Here is an 18,107-nt window from a genome sequence, read left to right as displayed (position 1 = left end):
ATGAAACACAAATGTGTGTTACTTTGAGGGAGTCATAACATAACTGCAGTAGACATTTACCGCTAGGTTCTTTTGCTAGGTAGATATAATTTTGTTATGTGACAACTGCCAGTTAAGGTCAGAACATCCAATTTTTTTCAGTGTAATATACGTGCAGTTTGAGCCCAAAGTGTAAATGCAGTTCAGTCTAAGCTCTGATGCTTTGGATCATTCAAATTATAATAAAGCTAAAATCCACAAGACCAATAAATCTGGTAATCGAGTTTATCTCTTTCTGATGGACCCAACAGATTAGGTGCCCCCCTTACCTATACCTGAGGACAAAGACAGATCTGGTTTTTGAAATGGTGTGCATTTTTTGGAGTAACAGACAGCAGATAAAGTCCAAAATCTTGGTAATCCATATTACAGGAGTTTCAGATGTTAAGTGTATCAGTGCAAATGAACTACAGCTTTGTTAAAGTGTTGAGGTGTAATTTGATGTAGTTTGAAGTTACTGCAAGTGTTCATGAGGTTCACTGCATCAGAGCCAATCAAACACACATGTTGCGAGTCATGTGGTGTGATATTTCTGTAGATGCTTATGATTTGAACTGGGATTACGTTGTGAGTGCTTATTTTAGTGGTCAGCGTAGGAAACAGTATTTTTAGCTTACACTGTTTATTTCATGGCAGAGGAGAGGCTTGTGGTGTTTTAATGTGTGTCCACAAGTAATATCTCTGAGCTTGTTAGTTTATACAGACCCATTCTTCCTTGAATTACTGAGTTTTTCAAATATGGTTTAGCCCAGTATGGTGTTTTCCACGCATTTTGAAGCGGTGCTTGAAGCACTTCTGTTCTCAATACCAGAACAAGTGTTGAAAGTTTCTGAGCCTGATCACAAAAAATGTTCTGAAGTCATCATGTCTTCATGGAAGTCCCTCCGTAAGTAAGAAGAGTGTCACTTGTGTTGCAGTGAGACATGGAACGGGGGCTGTTGGCACTTCGCTTGGTGGTGGCAAATGGGGGAGAAGGGGCGACCAGGTTGCTGTCTATCGCTTCTAAAGGATGTGGGAGTGCCATGGGGCGGGGTCCTCTTCTGCTGCAGCACCGCCTGTTCTGTGGCCACTCAGGGCGGCTCCATCAGAAGCAACAGGATGTGACAAAGTCTGCCATACCAAAAGATGCTCCAAAGCCTGTTCCTGGAATCCCATACAACAAGTTGTCAGTCGGTGTGCCGAAGGAGATCTGGAGGAATGAGCGGAGGTGAGTTCACTGTTGAATGATTTGATTGTACTTGGTGAGGCATTTTTCCCCCCCAAATTTAGAGTGTGAATTGAAAGGAAAAAAAAAAAGAATGTTTTTCAAGGCACCGTGAGGAGAATCATGCCGACAGTGAATGTTGAAATGTTCATATCAGAAAGTATTTGTCAGTTCTTGAAAACTGTCACAGCAAAAAAGTTGAAATGAACTGTGTGTATGACTGGCAGGGGACCTTTCCATTAAGCTGATATTTTATGTAATTCTGGATGGTACAATATCAAGTGGCTCTTAAAGGATGATATCATTCATATCTGTGACACCATTTCGTAGTGCTCTTATCTCAGTCATGAGATTTGATGGTGTAGCTTGCCTTTGCCTGACAGAAGCTTTTGATATAATCATTACTGATACAGAATATAATTCCTGTAATTTTCATGGCTTTGTTGGCTAAGCAGATAGCTGGTATCTCACGTTAAAATCCCATACATGCCTGTACTTGTATGTCATGGTTATCAGTTGTTTGTATATGAATCAATGCTTTCTGGATATCCTTAATTGCTTTTTTTATCGCTTTCCTTACTTTATAAATTCTGGCATCCTGGTGGCTCCATCAGGTACACGCCTCTCTCCTCTTCCCGGCAAATTTTGACCAATTGACCATTGGTTTATTACCCAAACATTCAGGGTTCTATGTTAGAAGGCATTAGTCTTCTTCTTCTATGGCTCTCCGGTCCGTATTTAGTTTATGGCCTCCTCAATTATCCTCTTCCATTCGGTCCTCTGTTAGGTCCGTCTGTCCGAGGCTTTGATCGAGGTTTCGAAACATCTTCCTTTTTACGGTGCAAGGTTGTTAGCCTTGCGACCAACCCCCAACCTGGAGGACCAGGGTACCTGTCTTAGTCTGACCTCTCCCCCTCGACCAATCTGGCTAGGGAGGCCCTACCAGTAGCTCTTGGGGTCACTGAGGTACTCAAACCCCACCACCACGATGAGGTGCAGGTACCATTAAGTGGGGAGAAGGCATTAGTAGTGATTTTATTTTTGAAGACTGTGTAGCCAACATGTTGAGTTTTTTGGTAGAACACTGATATTGCAAAGGCGATGATGTGTCCTTTAGTGATATTAAATTAATTACTTGGTTTAGTGGCATTGAAAGTGTGGACAAACTGCAGAGTATTGCACTGGAACCACATGAAATGTTTCGAGTGTGAAGCTTGGATTCCATTCTAATTTGTCTGTACTTCGTAAAGTGGAATGTTGTCTCATTTATCTTATCAGTATCTTAATTGCTGGTGATGTTATGTAAAGAAGTTATCAGTAATCTTACCTTCATACTTGTCATTTGGACGTGCTGATGGAAATATATGAAGTTTATGTGTACTTTTCTTATCACTACTCATAAATTGACTTTGTGTATGGGTGCATATCTTACTCCTCCATCCAAAGGCTGCTGCTTCAAGGAAGTGAATGGTGATCAACATACTGATGCATTTTGATTGGAGGAGGTGGTGATGTTGTGTGGCATTTTCCCATCATGCTCAGTTTCTGTGTCATATCCATGAACTGGAACATGTGACGAGTCGCATCTCCTGCAAGTTCTTCCAATACTTTGGTGTTCCTTTTAGTTTGATTATGACTAAGCAGAAGGGAAAACACCATCCTTATGAGAGGTTGTGGTCCCTGAAAGTTGCTTAAGGGATGAACATAGATTAAGGGTGTTTCAGAACAGGGTCCTGAGGAGATTTGGATGTAAGAGGGATGAAATAGCAGAAGGCCAGAGGAGTTACATAATTTGTACTCTACTGGGTATTATTTGGATGATTAAAGCAAGGAGGATAAAATGGTTGCAGCATGTAGCATGTTCATGGAAGAAATTAAGTATGCATTCAGGATCCTGGTAGAGTTATCTGATGGAGAGAGACTACTGGAGAACCAATATGAACTTGCATGTTATGAATGGTAATGAAAATAAAAACAAATATTAATGGAAAATATATCTGTTCATTTAATTTTGCACCATTCTCTCACGTTCTTTAATTTATTTGACAAGCAACATTCACATTGGACAAGAGGTGTGCACCAGGTATTGGTTGGGAAGCCTGAGGGGAAGAGATCGCTGGGGAGACCTAGACGTAGATGGGAGGATAATCTCAGGCGGGATCTATGGGAGATAGGGGTTGAAGGAGACTGGATTTTGTTGGCCCAGGACAGGGTCTGGTGGAGGGCTTTGGTTAGTTCGGTGATGAACCTTCGGGTTCGGTAAGCCATCTGGTTGGTTGGGTCCACTATTTGGGAAGCCTGAGGGGAAGAGATCGCTGGGGAGACCTAGACGTAGATGGGAGGATAATCTCAGGCGGGATCTATGGGAGGTAGGGGTTGAAGGAGACTGGATTTTGTTGGCCCAGGACAGGGTCTGGTGGAGGGCTTTGGTTAGTTCGGTGATGAACCTTCGGGTTCGGTAAGCCATCTAGTTAGTTAGTTAATTAGCAACATTCACATTGCAAAAGGGCAGAAATAAACCTGTTGGCAGTATTTCTGCAGAATATAGGCTACTCAAAGCAGTAAAATAGGGAAAATGTCTTACATACAAACATGCTTTCATTCATATACGTCTTTATTACATTCCATTGATCCATAAGTTAGTCAGATGACAATAGGATGTGAAATAAGTCATTACTGAAAGATATTAAAAAAAGAAAAACAGATTGTGACAGTGGATTTGTGGCTTATGATTTAGATCACAAATACTGGAACTGTGCAGCGGTTTCCTTTGGTGTTACGTAAGAGTTAAAGCTTGCTGTTGACTGTTCTTGTAAGCTATTGGTATGAATTATATAAGCAAGTTCTGGCCTGGTAGTACATTAGGGCCTCTTTCTTGTTCTGTCAACTCAAGGACAGAGAGAAGCTGTTAACACAGGTGGTGGCAATTGAAGAAAACATGTTTGGCATGAATACCACAGGCTGTACCATAAATATTGTATTTATTTCTGTCATATAGCATTCTTGTCTAGGTTTCTATCATTTTCTTTTAACATTACCTAAAATATGTGGAAAATAGAATATTCTGCTTCTGTTGCTCTGTCTAATGTCTGCTGGATGTGGGTTCTGTGTTATACTGATTGCGTTCAGTAGTTTGCTGCACCTTGTGGGGAAACTTGAAGCGTAATGTGTACAGAAGTGATCCACAGATCAAAATGAAGAATGTTACTGTGGAAGTTACGAAAGGTGAACTTTACTGTGTGTCACAGAATTTGTTATGCTGGTGTTTGGACATTGGAAAACATTTTTTGGCAGCTCAGCTTGTTGAGTAGTTTCACTCAAAAACGTTTTCCAGTCAAGATGACACCTTCACTTAGATTGTATGGTAGTGTGTGATTTTCTTATGTGAGAGACAAAACCCATCACATTTGACATTTCATTCTGTGAGTAGGCATTAAAAGGGAGAGAAAATAAGTAATGAACTGCTGTGCGTGCAATATGAGGCTCTGTGTTGTCACAGAGAACTGCTGTTCAGTGTGTAAATCTCAGTTTGTTTGTGATTTCTTAGGGTGGCGCTGACACCTGCTGCTGCAGCAACTCTGGTCAAGAAAGGCTTCGCCGTTCACGTGGAGGATGGGGCCGGTCTGGAGTCGAAGTTCCGCAACGAAGACTATGCTAGCGCTGGGGCCAAAGTTGTGGACAAAAGCACAGCCTTTCACTCAGGTTACAATATACCATGCTTTTGATATTTTGAATTTTGTTGTAATAAATTTAAGGGGAATTTACTGCTTCCATTTTTAGGATATAAGAATGGAGTCAGCAGTATCATTAATTTATTCCAGCACAGTTCATTGTGACAGATGTATCAGCATTGCTCAGTAAACCTGAAATCATGTGCTTTATTTTGTAACTAAACATTTATATGTGTATAACATGAATATTGTTTAGCAGATTACCTAAGTCGTATGGTGGGTCACTGACATTTGAATCCTGACTGGATTTTGTGTGGTTTTCCTCAGTCTTTTGAGCTTTAACTAGAATGTGACTTCTTTCTTCATTGTTCGTTGTACTTCATCGTATATAATGAGTTAAAACTGTATGGCTCCTGTAATCGATTCAGCATTATGAAATAGCCTGTGTACCAGCTGTCTGGGGTACAGTACAATTAAGTGGTGAGGCTGATGTATTATGTAAGCCATATTCTAGGTACTGAAATGTCCAGTCAGGGTTGCAGCATTTATTTTTGTCTTTACAGACATCGTGCTGAAAGTTCGCCAGCCGATGGTGAACGAGCTAGGGCAGTTTAAGGATGGAGGGACTTTGATATCCTTTTTGTTTCCTGGTCAAAACAAGGATCTTGTGGATCAGCTTCTTGCAAAGAAACTCACCGCATTTGGTAAGGCCGTGCACTTATAATTATTTGGTTTCTTGGGTGTATTCAACAATAGGAGGGAAGCTTGCATTCACTTTATAATTCTGACAACTCATATAAGCTGTACTGTATGTAAGTTTCATTGCATTTTAAAGTTCTTATATATTTTGAGTGTTTTGACAAATTTCAGTGAAGCTTGACTGTTTAGAATTATATCATGGAACATGTTTTCATGATTATTCAACATCCATTCTCTCAATAAAAATATTAAATCTGTTTTTTGTTATCAATTTATGTCACCCTTTCAACATATATCAGGAGCATTGTTTCATAGCCTTGAGTTATTCATGTTTCACTGCTGTCATCCTGTGGAATTTGTCTCGTTGCCTTAGGAGTTCTTACACAATGTGATGTTGATCTTGGTCATGCAAATATTGCCGTAGCCTTGTTTGCTAAGTACCCTGTTGACCAACAAGCATTTTGTAGCTTGTGTTACGCAAGTGGAATCACAGTGAAATTTGCCATGGCATGACAGTGAAAGCTCCTTCTGTTTGTAATGCGTAATGCACTGAAGTTAATTCTTCTGTTTCTAACAACTTGTATGTCACCCAGAAGCTATATTTAAATTATAATGCTCTGAAACATTGGTTTATGTTTTGTAGTTTCCTGATTTGTCTTTGCATTATAATTTTATGTGCTTTTATCAGGTTCAGTGGCTTCTAGTCAAGGGTAGTAAAAGCTTTTCAGAAATTATTTGCAAATTAATATTATTGCCTAATAGTAACAGGCCTGGACAACAGCCACAGAATAATATAATCTTTTTAAATGAATTCTCTGTTTGTAAGACCGAGATTAAATAACTTATTTATTGTGTAAATAAGGCATTTTTTCTCAAACATCTGCCTTTCTGATATGGGACGTATGTCTTCCTTGGGATCACAGGCTGTTCAGATGGATTCGGTACCCTTTAAAAATGGTTAATTTGTTAGGGCTGTTTCAGATATGAGACTGAAGATGAATTGTTTGTTTATTAACTTCTGATGCCTAATTTTTATCTCCTTTAAGAACAACGTGTTGTTGTTTCTCCTTGTGCCAGGCATGGACTGCATTCCTCGTATCTCGCGTGCGCAGGTTTTTGATGCACTTAGCTCCATGGCCAACATTGCTGGTTACAGGGCTGTGGTTGAGGCAGCAAACCAGTTTGGAAGATTTTTTTCAGGTTAGTGGTTTAGGAATGAAAACTCATTCATTCACACTTGGTTCCTCTCCAAAACAGTAGATGTGATTCATAAGGAGGCCATGTAATGTGACTAGTTGTTTGTACCTCCTCAGATGCTGTTCTTCAGATCTGATATGGTACAAAACATTATTAATAAAGAAAACGTTACCTCTGTGTTTAGAATTGTGAGATGAAGGCACGTAGCTTGAGCTCCATATGTTTTTAATTTCATGCTATTACTGCCTTACTGGCAGAATCTGTTGGATAGGTAAACTTTTGTCCTGTGGATTTGCTTTGCATAGAAAATTTGCAAACATAAGATTTTTTGTTTATGTTTTATATTTTGAAAAAAGCAGAAGTTCACTAAGAAAATACTGTGATGGCGCAATTGCCCAGACTTTTTTTTCTGGTTTAGTACACAAGCCAGAACTTATACTCAGTATGAATGAGGCTGATACTGTTTGTATCTCTCAGTCTCTGATATTAATATATGAAGTAACAACGAAAGAGTATAATTATAATGTTTGGGACGATAATCCTGGGCTGTCAGAAGATGCAAAAAGAAATGCTCTTAGAAGTGGTGAATGTTTGTGCTCATTGTGGATGGTGTTGGTTTGAAGGTGAGAGTTGTGGATTATGAACACCATGTGTTAACCATGAAAATGTAAGGCGATGCTACAGGTTCTGAAGGTCCTTGACTGTGTTCACAAGAGCTGTGCCGAGGCCATGTGAATCCAATCCACAATTCAGGATCTTTTATATGATATGTCTTATATTTGGGTGGGTGACAGGTTTGTGAAAGCAGTTATGTAGATAGAAATTGGTAGTGAGTGTAACCTATATCTGCAGGCCAGATCACTGCTGCTGGTAAGGTGCCCCCTGCAAAGATTCTTGTTATTGGTGGAGGAGTGGCAGGTCTGGCTGCTATTGGTCAGGCTAAGAGCATGGGTGCAATAGTACGAGGATTTGACACGCGGTCTTCGGTCAAGGAGCAGGTGGAGTCCCTGGGCGCAGAGTTCCTCGAAGTGACCATCAGGGTGAGTAGGAGTGACAGCTAATGTTGAGTTTGGTTTGGAAGTAGGTTTTCAAGTGTCTTGCTTGTTCTGTTGGCACTGACCTAACACTGTTTGGTACAGGAAGAAGGTGAGTCAACTGGTGGCTATGGGAAAGAAATGTCAAAGGAATTCATTGAAGCAGAACATGCTCTGTTTGCCAAGCAGGCACGTGACGTCGATATCATCATCACTACGGCCCTTATCCCCGGCAAGAAGGCCCCTCTGCTTATTCTTAAGGTGCAGTCTGAATTTCTTTCTGGAGGGTTTGTAACTGGTTAATGGACTAAAATGACATTTATACAGGGGATCTGGACTAAAATTGTGGAATTTAGTTCAGTTTTGGAGAAGAATATCATTAAGGTTTGTATCTTTATTTAAATTCAAATTAATGTTAATAATAAGGGAAAATATGCAGTATAATATCTGTAATATTGATAATCTTTGCCATTAATAGATTCACTTATATTGATTCATAAATGCTACAGAAATAATGTATAGTGAAACTGTCATTATACCTGATGATCGTGATACTTTTTTAGTCGCTGTGACACAGAAAACTGTTATGGCAAAGAAATGGAAGACAGCTTGTACTACATTGGATCTTGTCTCATCTACATTTATGAAGATGAATATTAGCTTCTCGTCTATGTACTGTAATTGTTACCCTTCCATAGTATTTCCAAAAAGCTTTGAGTTGAATAAGAAACCAGTTTGTGGTATAGTGAGTCTCTTGCAGGTAACACCTTACATTAAAGGGGTTATGAACTGACCCCCTACCCCTTCACCATCTGTTCACATTGTAATCATTCTCTGTGACTGTGGCCTGTTAAGCTTAAATGTGATGTTGCTAGGAACATGTGGAGGCCATGCGACCAGGGAGTGTGATTGTGGATCTGGCAGCAGAGACCGGTGGAAATGTAGAGACGACGCGGCCAGGGGAGATATATGTTCATAAAGATGTCATCCATGTTGGGCTTACGGATCTGTCCAGTCGCTTGCCAACGCAGAGCTCCACGCTCTATGCAAACAACATTTCAAAGTTCCTGCTCAGCATTGGTGGGTTTGTGATATGAACTCAAGGTGTTGACTTATGTAGAGTAGGAGAGGGAAATATGTAGTTGGTGTGGAAATTTTCAGTATTTGATTTAACATAGCAGTCATTGGGAAAGAAACCACAAGATACCAAGGTGACAGTGCTCCTCTGTAGTTCTTGCTGTCAGACTTCACTTCTTCGGTGTTGTGGAGTCTCAGCTGAAGGGATGGTGTTTCAGTAGCATAGACATGGCAAAAGGTGCAATAACAGCTGTTGCGAAGACCGCTCCAGAAAATTATTTTCAGCTGTACTTCCAAGAACTGTACAGCCAATGGAAAATGTGTTTGTAGTTGCCTAAGGACAGTAATCTGGCTGTGTTGTGTAATCTTAAAATTTGCATCATCGCTTATGACAGTAAATCCATTATCAGAACTTTCTGAACAAATCTTATATGTGCAGTGACATGTCACACAGTCTGAAGGTAATGATGTTTTAAGGAGGAAAATAGCTTACAGTGCAGTGAGAGAACAGAAATTTGAATGACTCTTACAGGTTCAAAGGATCACTTCCACATCTCCCTTGAGGACGAGGTTGTGCGTGGCAGCATCATAGTACAAAATGGACGGCTTCTTTGGCCCCCTCCTCCTCCACCCACGCCTGCTCCTGGTGCTGCTTCTGCTGTTGCCCCTAAACCGACTGCAGAAAAGCCGGTTGCTGTTGAGCCAAACTACTTTGCCAACACACTCAAAGATGCTCTTGTGTATACTGGAGGTAACATGCCACATGTTTCTCTGACATGTAATACGTATGCTTCAAATTTTTCATGTACCTTTTATCCTGTTCTGAGAATGTGTCAGCTAATCACAGTACCTCTACCAGGTTTTAAGAGAATGAATTCATTGAACTAGTTATGTGTTTGCAAGTGAAGATATTAAATTGTGATTAATTTGTTTGCTGGTGAAGTGGTAAAAATATATTGTTTTGTATTAGGTAAATTGTAGTAATTCATTAACTTTCCACATTTAGCTTGTTAGCATATTATGTTCTGTGTGTACCTGGTTTGAGTCTGGGATGTGGTGCTGGCCTTTGTAACAGATTTTTCTTTGTTCTCCTCAGTCCTCCAGGTGAATGGCAGGACTGTATTAGATTTGAGGTTCTGACGATAGTAAAGGTATCATTGTTGATCTTGTGGGTTGTAATGCCTTTTGGACTTGCAGGTAGATAACAACATTTTGGAGATAAAACTGTCTCCATCTTTGGTACTGAAGAAGACCTGTTGCAGTTTACATCGTAAAAGACCAACACTCACAATTTAAATGTTGCTGACTCTCTGGTTTGCCATTTCTTATCATTGTTCATTCCTGTATCTTGAAGTAGCAAATGACGTTTCCTTCCCACTTCTTTCCAGGTCACGACATGCATTATCCTCTCCTCATATTTTAGTCTAAACAACCTCTGCAAGTGCTACATTGTCACTAAATAACCAAAATATATCCCAAACTGTGAGATGTTTGAATTGTACCTCTTTCAGGGTTGGGAGGGTTGTTAGGTCTGGGTGTTGTTTCACCGAACGCTGCCTTCACCACGATGATGACTACGTTTGGACTGGCTGGCATAGTTGGCTATCACACTGTGTGGGGAGTAACCCCTGCCCTTCACTCACCACTCATGTCTGTCACAAATGCTATCTCTGGCATCACAGCTGTTGGGGGGATGCTGCTTATGGGTGGCACCGCCTTGCCCGAGACAACGCCACAGGTAAGATCCTCGAGTATTCTACTTACAACTTTATGTGGTTATTGGGACAGTCCTTATTATCTGGGATGGAAACTGTAAACAGTCGTCAGATTGTGTTATGTGTCTGGAATTTGAGTCCTGTGAAACTGTAGTGTTCTTGCTGAGGTTAGTTTCATTTGCAGATGTTGGGAGCAGGAGCAGCCTTTGTTTCATTTATCAATGTGTTTGGAGGTTTTGTTGTGACACAGCGCATGCTGGACATGTTCAGAAGGTGAGTTTGTGCAGCCGTAAGTGGCAGTTGTTTACTGAGCTTTGTGTTTAGCTCCCCTTTGACATTGCAGTGTGTCCTTTCACAACTTGGCCTGTGGTACTTCATTATCAAATACTTAGAGTGAAACCTGTGTCTATTAGAAAAATGTATGTGTTCCTCAGAATATAGTTTGAAATCTAATGTAACAGAATGTAAAATAGGCTGGAATGTTTTTGAATTACAAATTCTGTTGTAATTTAATAACATTAGTTTTAACCCTTTCACAACTGATCTGAATACTGTGTTCTTTAAGCCTTTGTGTTAGACGTTGTATTGGGGTTTTTGTGTTGTGTGTTTATATTTGTGAAATGTTTTACCCGAATTCGTCTCCATACTGCCATCCTGTACGCATGCAGGATGTTGACTTTGCATTGTTTGGATTTTAGGCCGACAGACCCACCCGAGTATAACATTCTGTATGCAGTTCCTGGGGCAGCATTTCTAGGACTGTATGGCTGGGGTGCGGCAAATGGTTATGGTGAAATTCACCAGATGGCTTACCTGGTATCGTCTCTGTGCTGCATAGGAGCGCTGGCTGGCCTCAGTACCCAAGCCACATCCAGGCTTGGCAACAACCTTGGCATGGTGAGAAGTGCTTCAGTCTGAGCAGTCAGGCTAGTAGGAACTGTAAATTAATACTTCTAGAATTTGTTGGCACATTGTTTCACAAATTCTACTACCCCAAATTTTCACTGTTGCTCTTGCCATATACTACCTCAGAGTTTCACGCAGTTACCGTGTTTGTCATGATCAGTATATGAAGATCTTTCATGCACATTCATTATGTGTGCGCGGTTATGTTCTGCCTCTAGAAAAATTTTAACATGCCTAGCTTCAGTATATTATTAGTTGTTGCTGCCATATCAGGAGCTGAATTTAGATTCCTCATATCTACCCAATTGTAATTCTACATCCTACAAGTATTTGACCAAAATATAAATTTAATATTTTTTCATGATTTATTACCATACAAAATTTTGGTATGTTACATGAAGTGACTAGTGTTTGTCTGTCTCACAACTTTACACGGTTGTATTGGTCTACAGAATCAAGAAATGTGAGCAAGGGGTGGCTTATAGTGACATGATGTTGTTGAGTTTCACAAAAATTGGTCACTTGGTTCAAAAGGAAGACACCCAATGTTTTTGGGTTCACATTCTGAGTCCAGTACCAAGGCTCTTGAGTTTGAGACGAGTGCATATTTCTCCATATGATTCTCCCATACAAGATGAAGCACCCGTCTTGGTCTCTCTCTTGTCTTAATCATAACTGTCACTGGCTGATCCTGAAATATGCTCCCACCTCAGAAGTATTCAGTCACCCTTACTGGGTAGGTAAAGTGAGAACGGGTCACAATGGAGGCAACAGGAAGGGAGAATTTTTTGAATTGTATCTACATCTGTAGGCTAATAGAAACAACGCAGTTTTCTGATTTCACTTTACTGTACATTTCTTGCCTGTATAAACAGTGTTTTACAAGTGTGGGAAACACGGATACAAAGTCCCCAATTAAAAAGTATTTCATTTCTCAATAACTTTTCTCTTTTTGTTTATCCAAATGTTCTTTCAGTGCCCAGCTAGAGCCAGTACAGATTTTTCTGTTTACTGCCTTCAACTCTTCTTCTTATTATGAAGGCAAAACTTTGTGAACTGGTCTGACCCCTAAATAATTTTCTTTGTAAGTCTGAGATCTTACTGTTCAAAACACTGTATGCAGATCGGTGTGAGTGGAGGTATAGCAGCTACTCTAGGCCACATGGCCCCAAGTGTTGATGTGATGACGCAGATGGCAGCATGCATGGCCACTGGAGGTGTTCTAGGTACGACAATCGCTAGGAAGATAGACATCACTGACCTCCCTCAGCTAGTGGCTGGCTTCCACAGGTAACTTGTTATGATTAATATGATATGAAACTGTCTTGAGACATTCCTGAAGAAAACTGAGCAAATCCAGATATTAAAGCAGGAAGGTAAAATGAATTTTATTCTGTGAGGAATCATTACACTAAGGTTGTATTACAATGTAATTCAGAACCATAATTTGGATTGCCATCATCTTATACATTTGTGGAATCTCATTTAAATCTTGCTTTGAATTTTGGGAGTCGGTGTAACTCAGTGCAGTGACTAGGCCATGGGCTGCATGTCTGGGGTTTGATTTCTGGCAGGAACAGAGATTTTTGTTTTTGCCGACACTGGCATCTGTGCAGCCTGTTCTCTGATGGTGCAGGGAGTAGGGGATAAGAATGTGGAGCAGTGCATGATGCTTGCATTCCACTGTACATTTTCATGGTGAGGTGCTTGATTGAAGATAGTGGACAATGTTAACTATGCCTTTTTACTTTGTATGATCACAGTGCTTTGTTTGGGAGCACAGTATGGCACACAAGTACATAATAATCTGGAATCTCATATTTCAAAATAGCAGGAGGTGGGAAATGTTCTGATAGAATCCTTCCGGCAAATATGTGAATGCCAATTAACGATTGTATATGGAAACTAGAATGCCTTAAGAATTGCAATAAATTTTAACACTGAAAGGGGTTGTCGACTGTTGGATTCAGGAAAAGCCGCATCCTACAAGACAATTGTTGTACAAGTTCTCTTGTCTGAATAAGATCTGTGGTACACACAATGTCAGAGAATGTCAGTATTATGCAAGTTACACTTCATGTTTTGTTGTTTTCAGTCTGGTTGGGCTGGCAGCTGTTCTCACGTGTATTGCCACTTACATCCACGAATTCCCCACCTTTGCAACAGACCCTTCAGCAAACGTTGTTAAAACTGCAACATTCCTAGGAACGTACATTGGAGGTGTAACTCTGAGGTAAACATCCGTTTTGGGTTCTTTGTATAGAGTGCAGGAAGGGATGTGGCATCGGTGATAATGAATACAGTTTATAATAAGACAAACTTAGGTGAAGATTGGGCATTTTTGTTGGTTAACTATAATACATGAATCCCTGTTAGACATTGATCACAGTATTTATATGGCTACTGTTGAAGAAATTGCTTGGAAATCTAAAACAGATGGGAGAATAATGTTAAAATGAACCTTCAGAAATATGTTATGAGAATGTGGACTGGATTTGTCTTGCTTAAGATGTGGTCCGTTGGTGGCTGTCATGAACATGGTAATGAACCTTCATGTTCCACAAAGTGTGGGGAATTTCTTGACACACTCAGCAATAATTATGTTCTCAAGGACTCTGCTCCTTATACTTACCTTAATACTTGTTATGACTGTTTCCAGTGGTTCGCTGGTCGCGTATGGCAAACTGCAAGGTGTTCTTGACTCGGCGCCACTGTTGCTTCCAGGCCGACATGCCATTAATCTAGGACTAGGTGCAGCCAATATTGGGACTTTGGCAGTGTACTTTATGGACCCCTCCATGTCCGTTGGACTGTCCATGCTTGGAGCCACCGCTGCACTCTCTACTGTCATGGGTGTCACTCTAACAGCGGCTATTGGAGGTACACGCTGTGCCTGTGTTATGAGTATTGTCTGAGGTACATTTGACTTATGTGACATTTCAGGTGAATGATTGTCATTATACTGATAGACAAATTATTCAGAGACAAGTGGTGGTGGTTGAAGTGAAACCGAGGTCATTAATCGTACCACCCGACTTTCTGTATATCAAGTATACTTCAGACATAATAGTCATATAATGAATCAACTTGCAGAAAGTTTGTTTAGTTGGTTATAAATTTGAAGATCCTTAGTTAAACCTGTTTAACTACAGATTTTATATAGCACTGATAAATGTTGTTCATTACATATAAATGAAAAGTGCGTGAATTCCTGTGCATAGGGCCGTGCCACGAAGACATACAGGGGCTGTGGTTGTAAAGCTCCACATTCTTACCCTTGGCACAGAGAGCCTATCCAAAGGAAAGGATTTCCATGTTGTGTGTGGTGGTGACATGATAAAGCTCAATGCTGCAACTGAGATTTTAACCCAAAGAATAAGGAAGTTTTAGAAACCTTTCTCAAGGACAGGATAATTTGTTTTGTAATACCAGGAAGACCATTGGCACTTGCTTCACGGAAGGATGCGAGTGTTACTTCCAAATGCCAGATTTTATCAAAATATGTTTAATAGTTTTGAGAAGGAACCAATGTGTATTCATTGACTGCACTTTGTGAACAGATGAAGTGTGAATGATGTGTTGACAGGAGCTGACATGCCAGTGGTTATCACAGTGCTCAACAGCTACTCTGGCTGGGCCCTGTGTGCCGAAGGTTTCATGCTCAACAACAACCTCATGACGATAATCGGAGCCCTCATCGGTTCATCTGGTGCCATCTTGTCCTACATTATGTGCAAGGTTTGTCCAGTCCTTCCTGTATGTGATGGGAACCTGAAGGCCTACTCCAGATGACTGACCTGAAGTTTAAATTTTCCGTTTATTTTTATTACCAAGTTTGTGTGTCTGTCTAAAGACCTTGCACTTGTGGTTGGTTAACCTTTTAAAGTACAGTGATTACTATATGAACCACTTGCTTCAAGTATCAGTTACTCAGTATTTTGCATGCAGAATGTATTAATGGGTTTTGTTTGATTCTTGGATTTTTTTATTTCCTCAGACAGCATTAACCAGCTTATGTTTGTAATAGAGGCGTTTTCTGTTTTATTTGTAGCAGGAACTAAATTTCTCGAAGATTATTTACATGAGCTTAGGCTTCAAGGATTTAAGCCTGAAAAGTTTAGTTTCACAGAGAAGTGCCCATAAATTTCGCTTTAATTGCAGGCTATGAACCGATCACTGATAAATGTAATCATGGGTGGCTTTGGAACGTCATCGACGCGCGCGGGGAAGCCCAAAGAGGTCACAGGCACTCACACAGAGGTGAACGTAGATGGAGCTGTGGAACAAATTATGAATGCTAAGAACATCATCATCACACCAGGTACAGACATGATATGATGTGTACCAGACATTGCAGGATCAATTTACTTGTCTGCTAAGACAACGCCACATTTTGGATGGCAGGAATATATTACTGCTTTACCTGTTTATAGAAAGGGCGATAAAACTGACCATAATAAACATTTCTGAATATCACATATTGACTTTGTACAAAATTGTATCTGTTGTTTCCTCCATATTAATTCTGTGTGTTCATAAATTGGCTGGGGATTGCCAGTGGCCATTTAAGTATGCTAGATGAACTACTGATCAGATAATCTGCATTTGTCAAGTACTGCATATGCAATAGCAGTGCAGTGAGACAGTACATCATCTTTTTATAGACTTGCATAAAACCTGTGATTCGATTAGAAGAGCAGTATTATGGATCAATACCATTGAACTCAGGTCCATGTCCCACTGGCACAGCATGTTCCCATCTCCACTCATTAACAGTCACATTTCTGTTGGTAGGGTACGGTCTCTGTGTGGCGAAGGCTCAGTATCCCATTGCTGAGATGGTGGAGACTTTGAAGAAAAAGGGCAAGAAAGTGAGGTTTGGAATCCACCCGGTTGCAGGTGAGCTGGGGTTTGATTGCTCGCAGCTTTACTTATTAGGCTGCGATATTCAGGCTTATTGTGTGGCCACAGGTTGAGATTTCTGCCTGGAGTTTGGCTCTGTGACTCAAATTTTCCATAGATTTTGTCTGCTTTTCTGTGCAAATGTAATATCATAACTTGACTATTCTGTTTCCTTTCACATTGTTCTCAGTTAATCATTCATAGTCATTGTACCATTTGGCACTAAAAAGCATTCTTACAATAAATCTACTAGCCACTGAACTGCGAGTTTTGTATATTTTCATGGTATAAATAACTACATAGGTTTCATTGTTTCATTGAATGTGACCAGATGTCAGCAGAGTCGTTAGGCCACGACTAAGCTCGCAGTTGGCGCAGTACTCACTTTCACCTCTTGAGCACAGATCTCGTGTGGATTGATTCTGTGCCTCTGCAGTGAACAGTTAGTGTGCAAATTCATATTTCTTCTTGGGCCGCAGGACGGATGCCTGGACAGCTGAACGTGCTTCTGGCAGAAGCAGGTGTACCGTATGATGATGTGCTTGAAATGGATGAGATTAATGATGACTTCCCAGAAACGGACTTGGTGCTAGTGATTGGTGCCAATGATACCGTGAACAGTGCCGCTGAAGATGATCCAAACTCCATTATAGCAGGGATGCCAGTGCTCAGAGTATGGAAAGCCAACCAGGTACCTGTCTTAATATAAATAGGATATGGGTGTGTGTGTGGACTGGATTCTTCCAGCTGAAGGGTTTATATAGTCCAGTGGCAGAATTTTGTGAATACAGTAATTAAGCTACAGTTCCATAAATGGAGGAAGTTTCTTGACCAGATGAGGTATTACAACTTCTCAATAAAAACTCTGCTGCATGGAGTTACTTGGTTTGTTGACAAGTACACTGTAATAAACTGTTAGAGTTGGCAGAAGGCGGATAATAATTGAATCGAGCTGTCTTGGTTTACTGGGTCATTTGTTTCACCTGTGCTTATAAATACAAACTTGTATATGTGACTGGATTGAAGCTAGAGCCTTTTGAATGGGCTTCTGGTTCATCAAGTCCTTTAAAACAGAAATTAATTAGAGTATTAACAGATTTGATGCTCCTAACATAGTAGAATATAGTCAAGTTGCTGGTGTATTTAAATATTAAGTAAGATCTGTTATAAGAAAGAGCATTTAAATAATTCCTAGCATAATCTGAGATGTGACTTTGGTGCAGGTAATAGTGATGAAGCGGTCGCTGGGTGTTGGATATGCGGCGGTAGACAACCCCATCTTCTACAACCCTAACACTGCCATGCTGCTTGGAGATGCGAAAAAGACCTGCGATACACTGCTGTCTAAACTGAAGGAGAAGTATGTAAACGTAGGCTGAGGATTGGCTGTGGCAATAACTTGGTAGTGCGTTGTTTGCCGAATTTTTATGGGGTATGTACTCCATGAAGTGGACTGCAGGGCACTGCCATGTGATAACAATAACGGCATTATGTTTTCATAATACATAAATTGTACATGCATATATGTGAAAGCAGCCACTTTGTAAAGTGATGTTTTGTCATGGAGGAACTGTTCCCTCTCCGCATTTTACTGTACCAAGAGCAGTTGTAAAGAATCTTTATTTAGAAAATTTTCAATAATATGCAACCTGTGGACCATTCA

At 40.4% G+C, this 18,107-nt stretch overlaps 1 protein-coding gene across 6 annotated transcripts in view; it reads left to right on the top strand.

Annotated features, from left to right (window-relative positions):
- The window catches only part of LOC110834845 (NAD(P) transhydrogenase, mitochondrial), a 20,701-nt gene extending 2,594 nt beyond the window's left edge, over positions 1–18,107 (top strand). For 5 of the 6 annotated variants that reach the window (XM_022074421.2, XM_022074420.2, XM_022074418.2 and 2 more), the window contains 19 exons: positions 957–1,246; positions 4,791–4,945; positions 5,478–5,618; positions 6,691–6,813; positions 7,663–7,850; positions 7,950–8,105; positions 8,720–8,924; positions 9,454–9,672; positions 10,433–10,659; positions 10,821–10,909; positions 11,335–11,533; positions 12,666–12,832; positions 13,638–13,775; positions 14,202–14,422; positions 15,129–15,280; positions 15,704–15,863; positions 16,337–16,441; positions 16,924–17,135; positions 17,668–18,107. In XM_022074421.2, coding sequence (XP_021930113.1) covers positions 963–1,246; positions 4,791–4,945; positions 5,478–5,618; positions 6,691–6,813; positions 7,663–7,850; positions 7,950–8,105; positions 8,720–8,924; positions 9,454–9,672; positions 10,433–10,659; positions 10,821–10,909; positions 11,335–11,533; positions 12,666–12,832; positions 13,638–13,775; positions 14,202–14,422; positions 15,129–15,280; positions 15,704–15,863; positions 16,337–16,441; positions 16,924–17,135; positions 17,668–17,823 — 3,297 coding nt within the window. In that variant the 5' untranslated portion in view covers positions 957–962 and the 3' untranslated portion in view covers positions 17,824–18,107. The remainder of the gene's footprint in view (positions 1–956; positions 1,247–4,790; positions 4,946–5,477; positions 5,619–6,690; positions 6,814–7,662; positions 7,851–7,949; positions 8,106–8,719; positions 8,925–9,453; positions 9,673–10,432; positions 10,660–10,820; positions 10,910–11,334; positions 11,534–12,665; positions 12,833–13,637; positions 13,776–14,201; positions 14,423–15,128; positions 15,281–15,703; positions 15,864–16,336; positions 16,442–16,923; positions 17,136–17,667) is intronic. The other variant, XM_087346088.1, reaches the window with a different exon arrangement.

This window comes from Zootermopsis nevadensis, unplaced genomic scaffold (genome assembly GCF_977971745.1).
Source record: "Zootermopsis nevadensis isolate Lab colony 2312 unplaced genomic scaffold, Znev_1.0 Znev_ptg000010l, whole genome shotgun sequence".
NCBI lineage: Eukaryota > Metazoa > Arthropoda > Insecta > Blattodea > Termopsidae > Zootermopsis > Zootermopsis nevadensis.
This window is presented reverse-complemented; position numbering and strand designations above follow the sequence as displayed.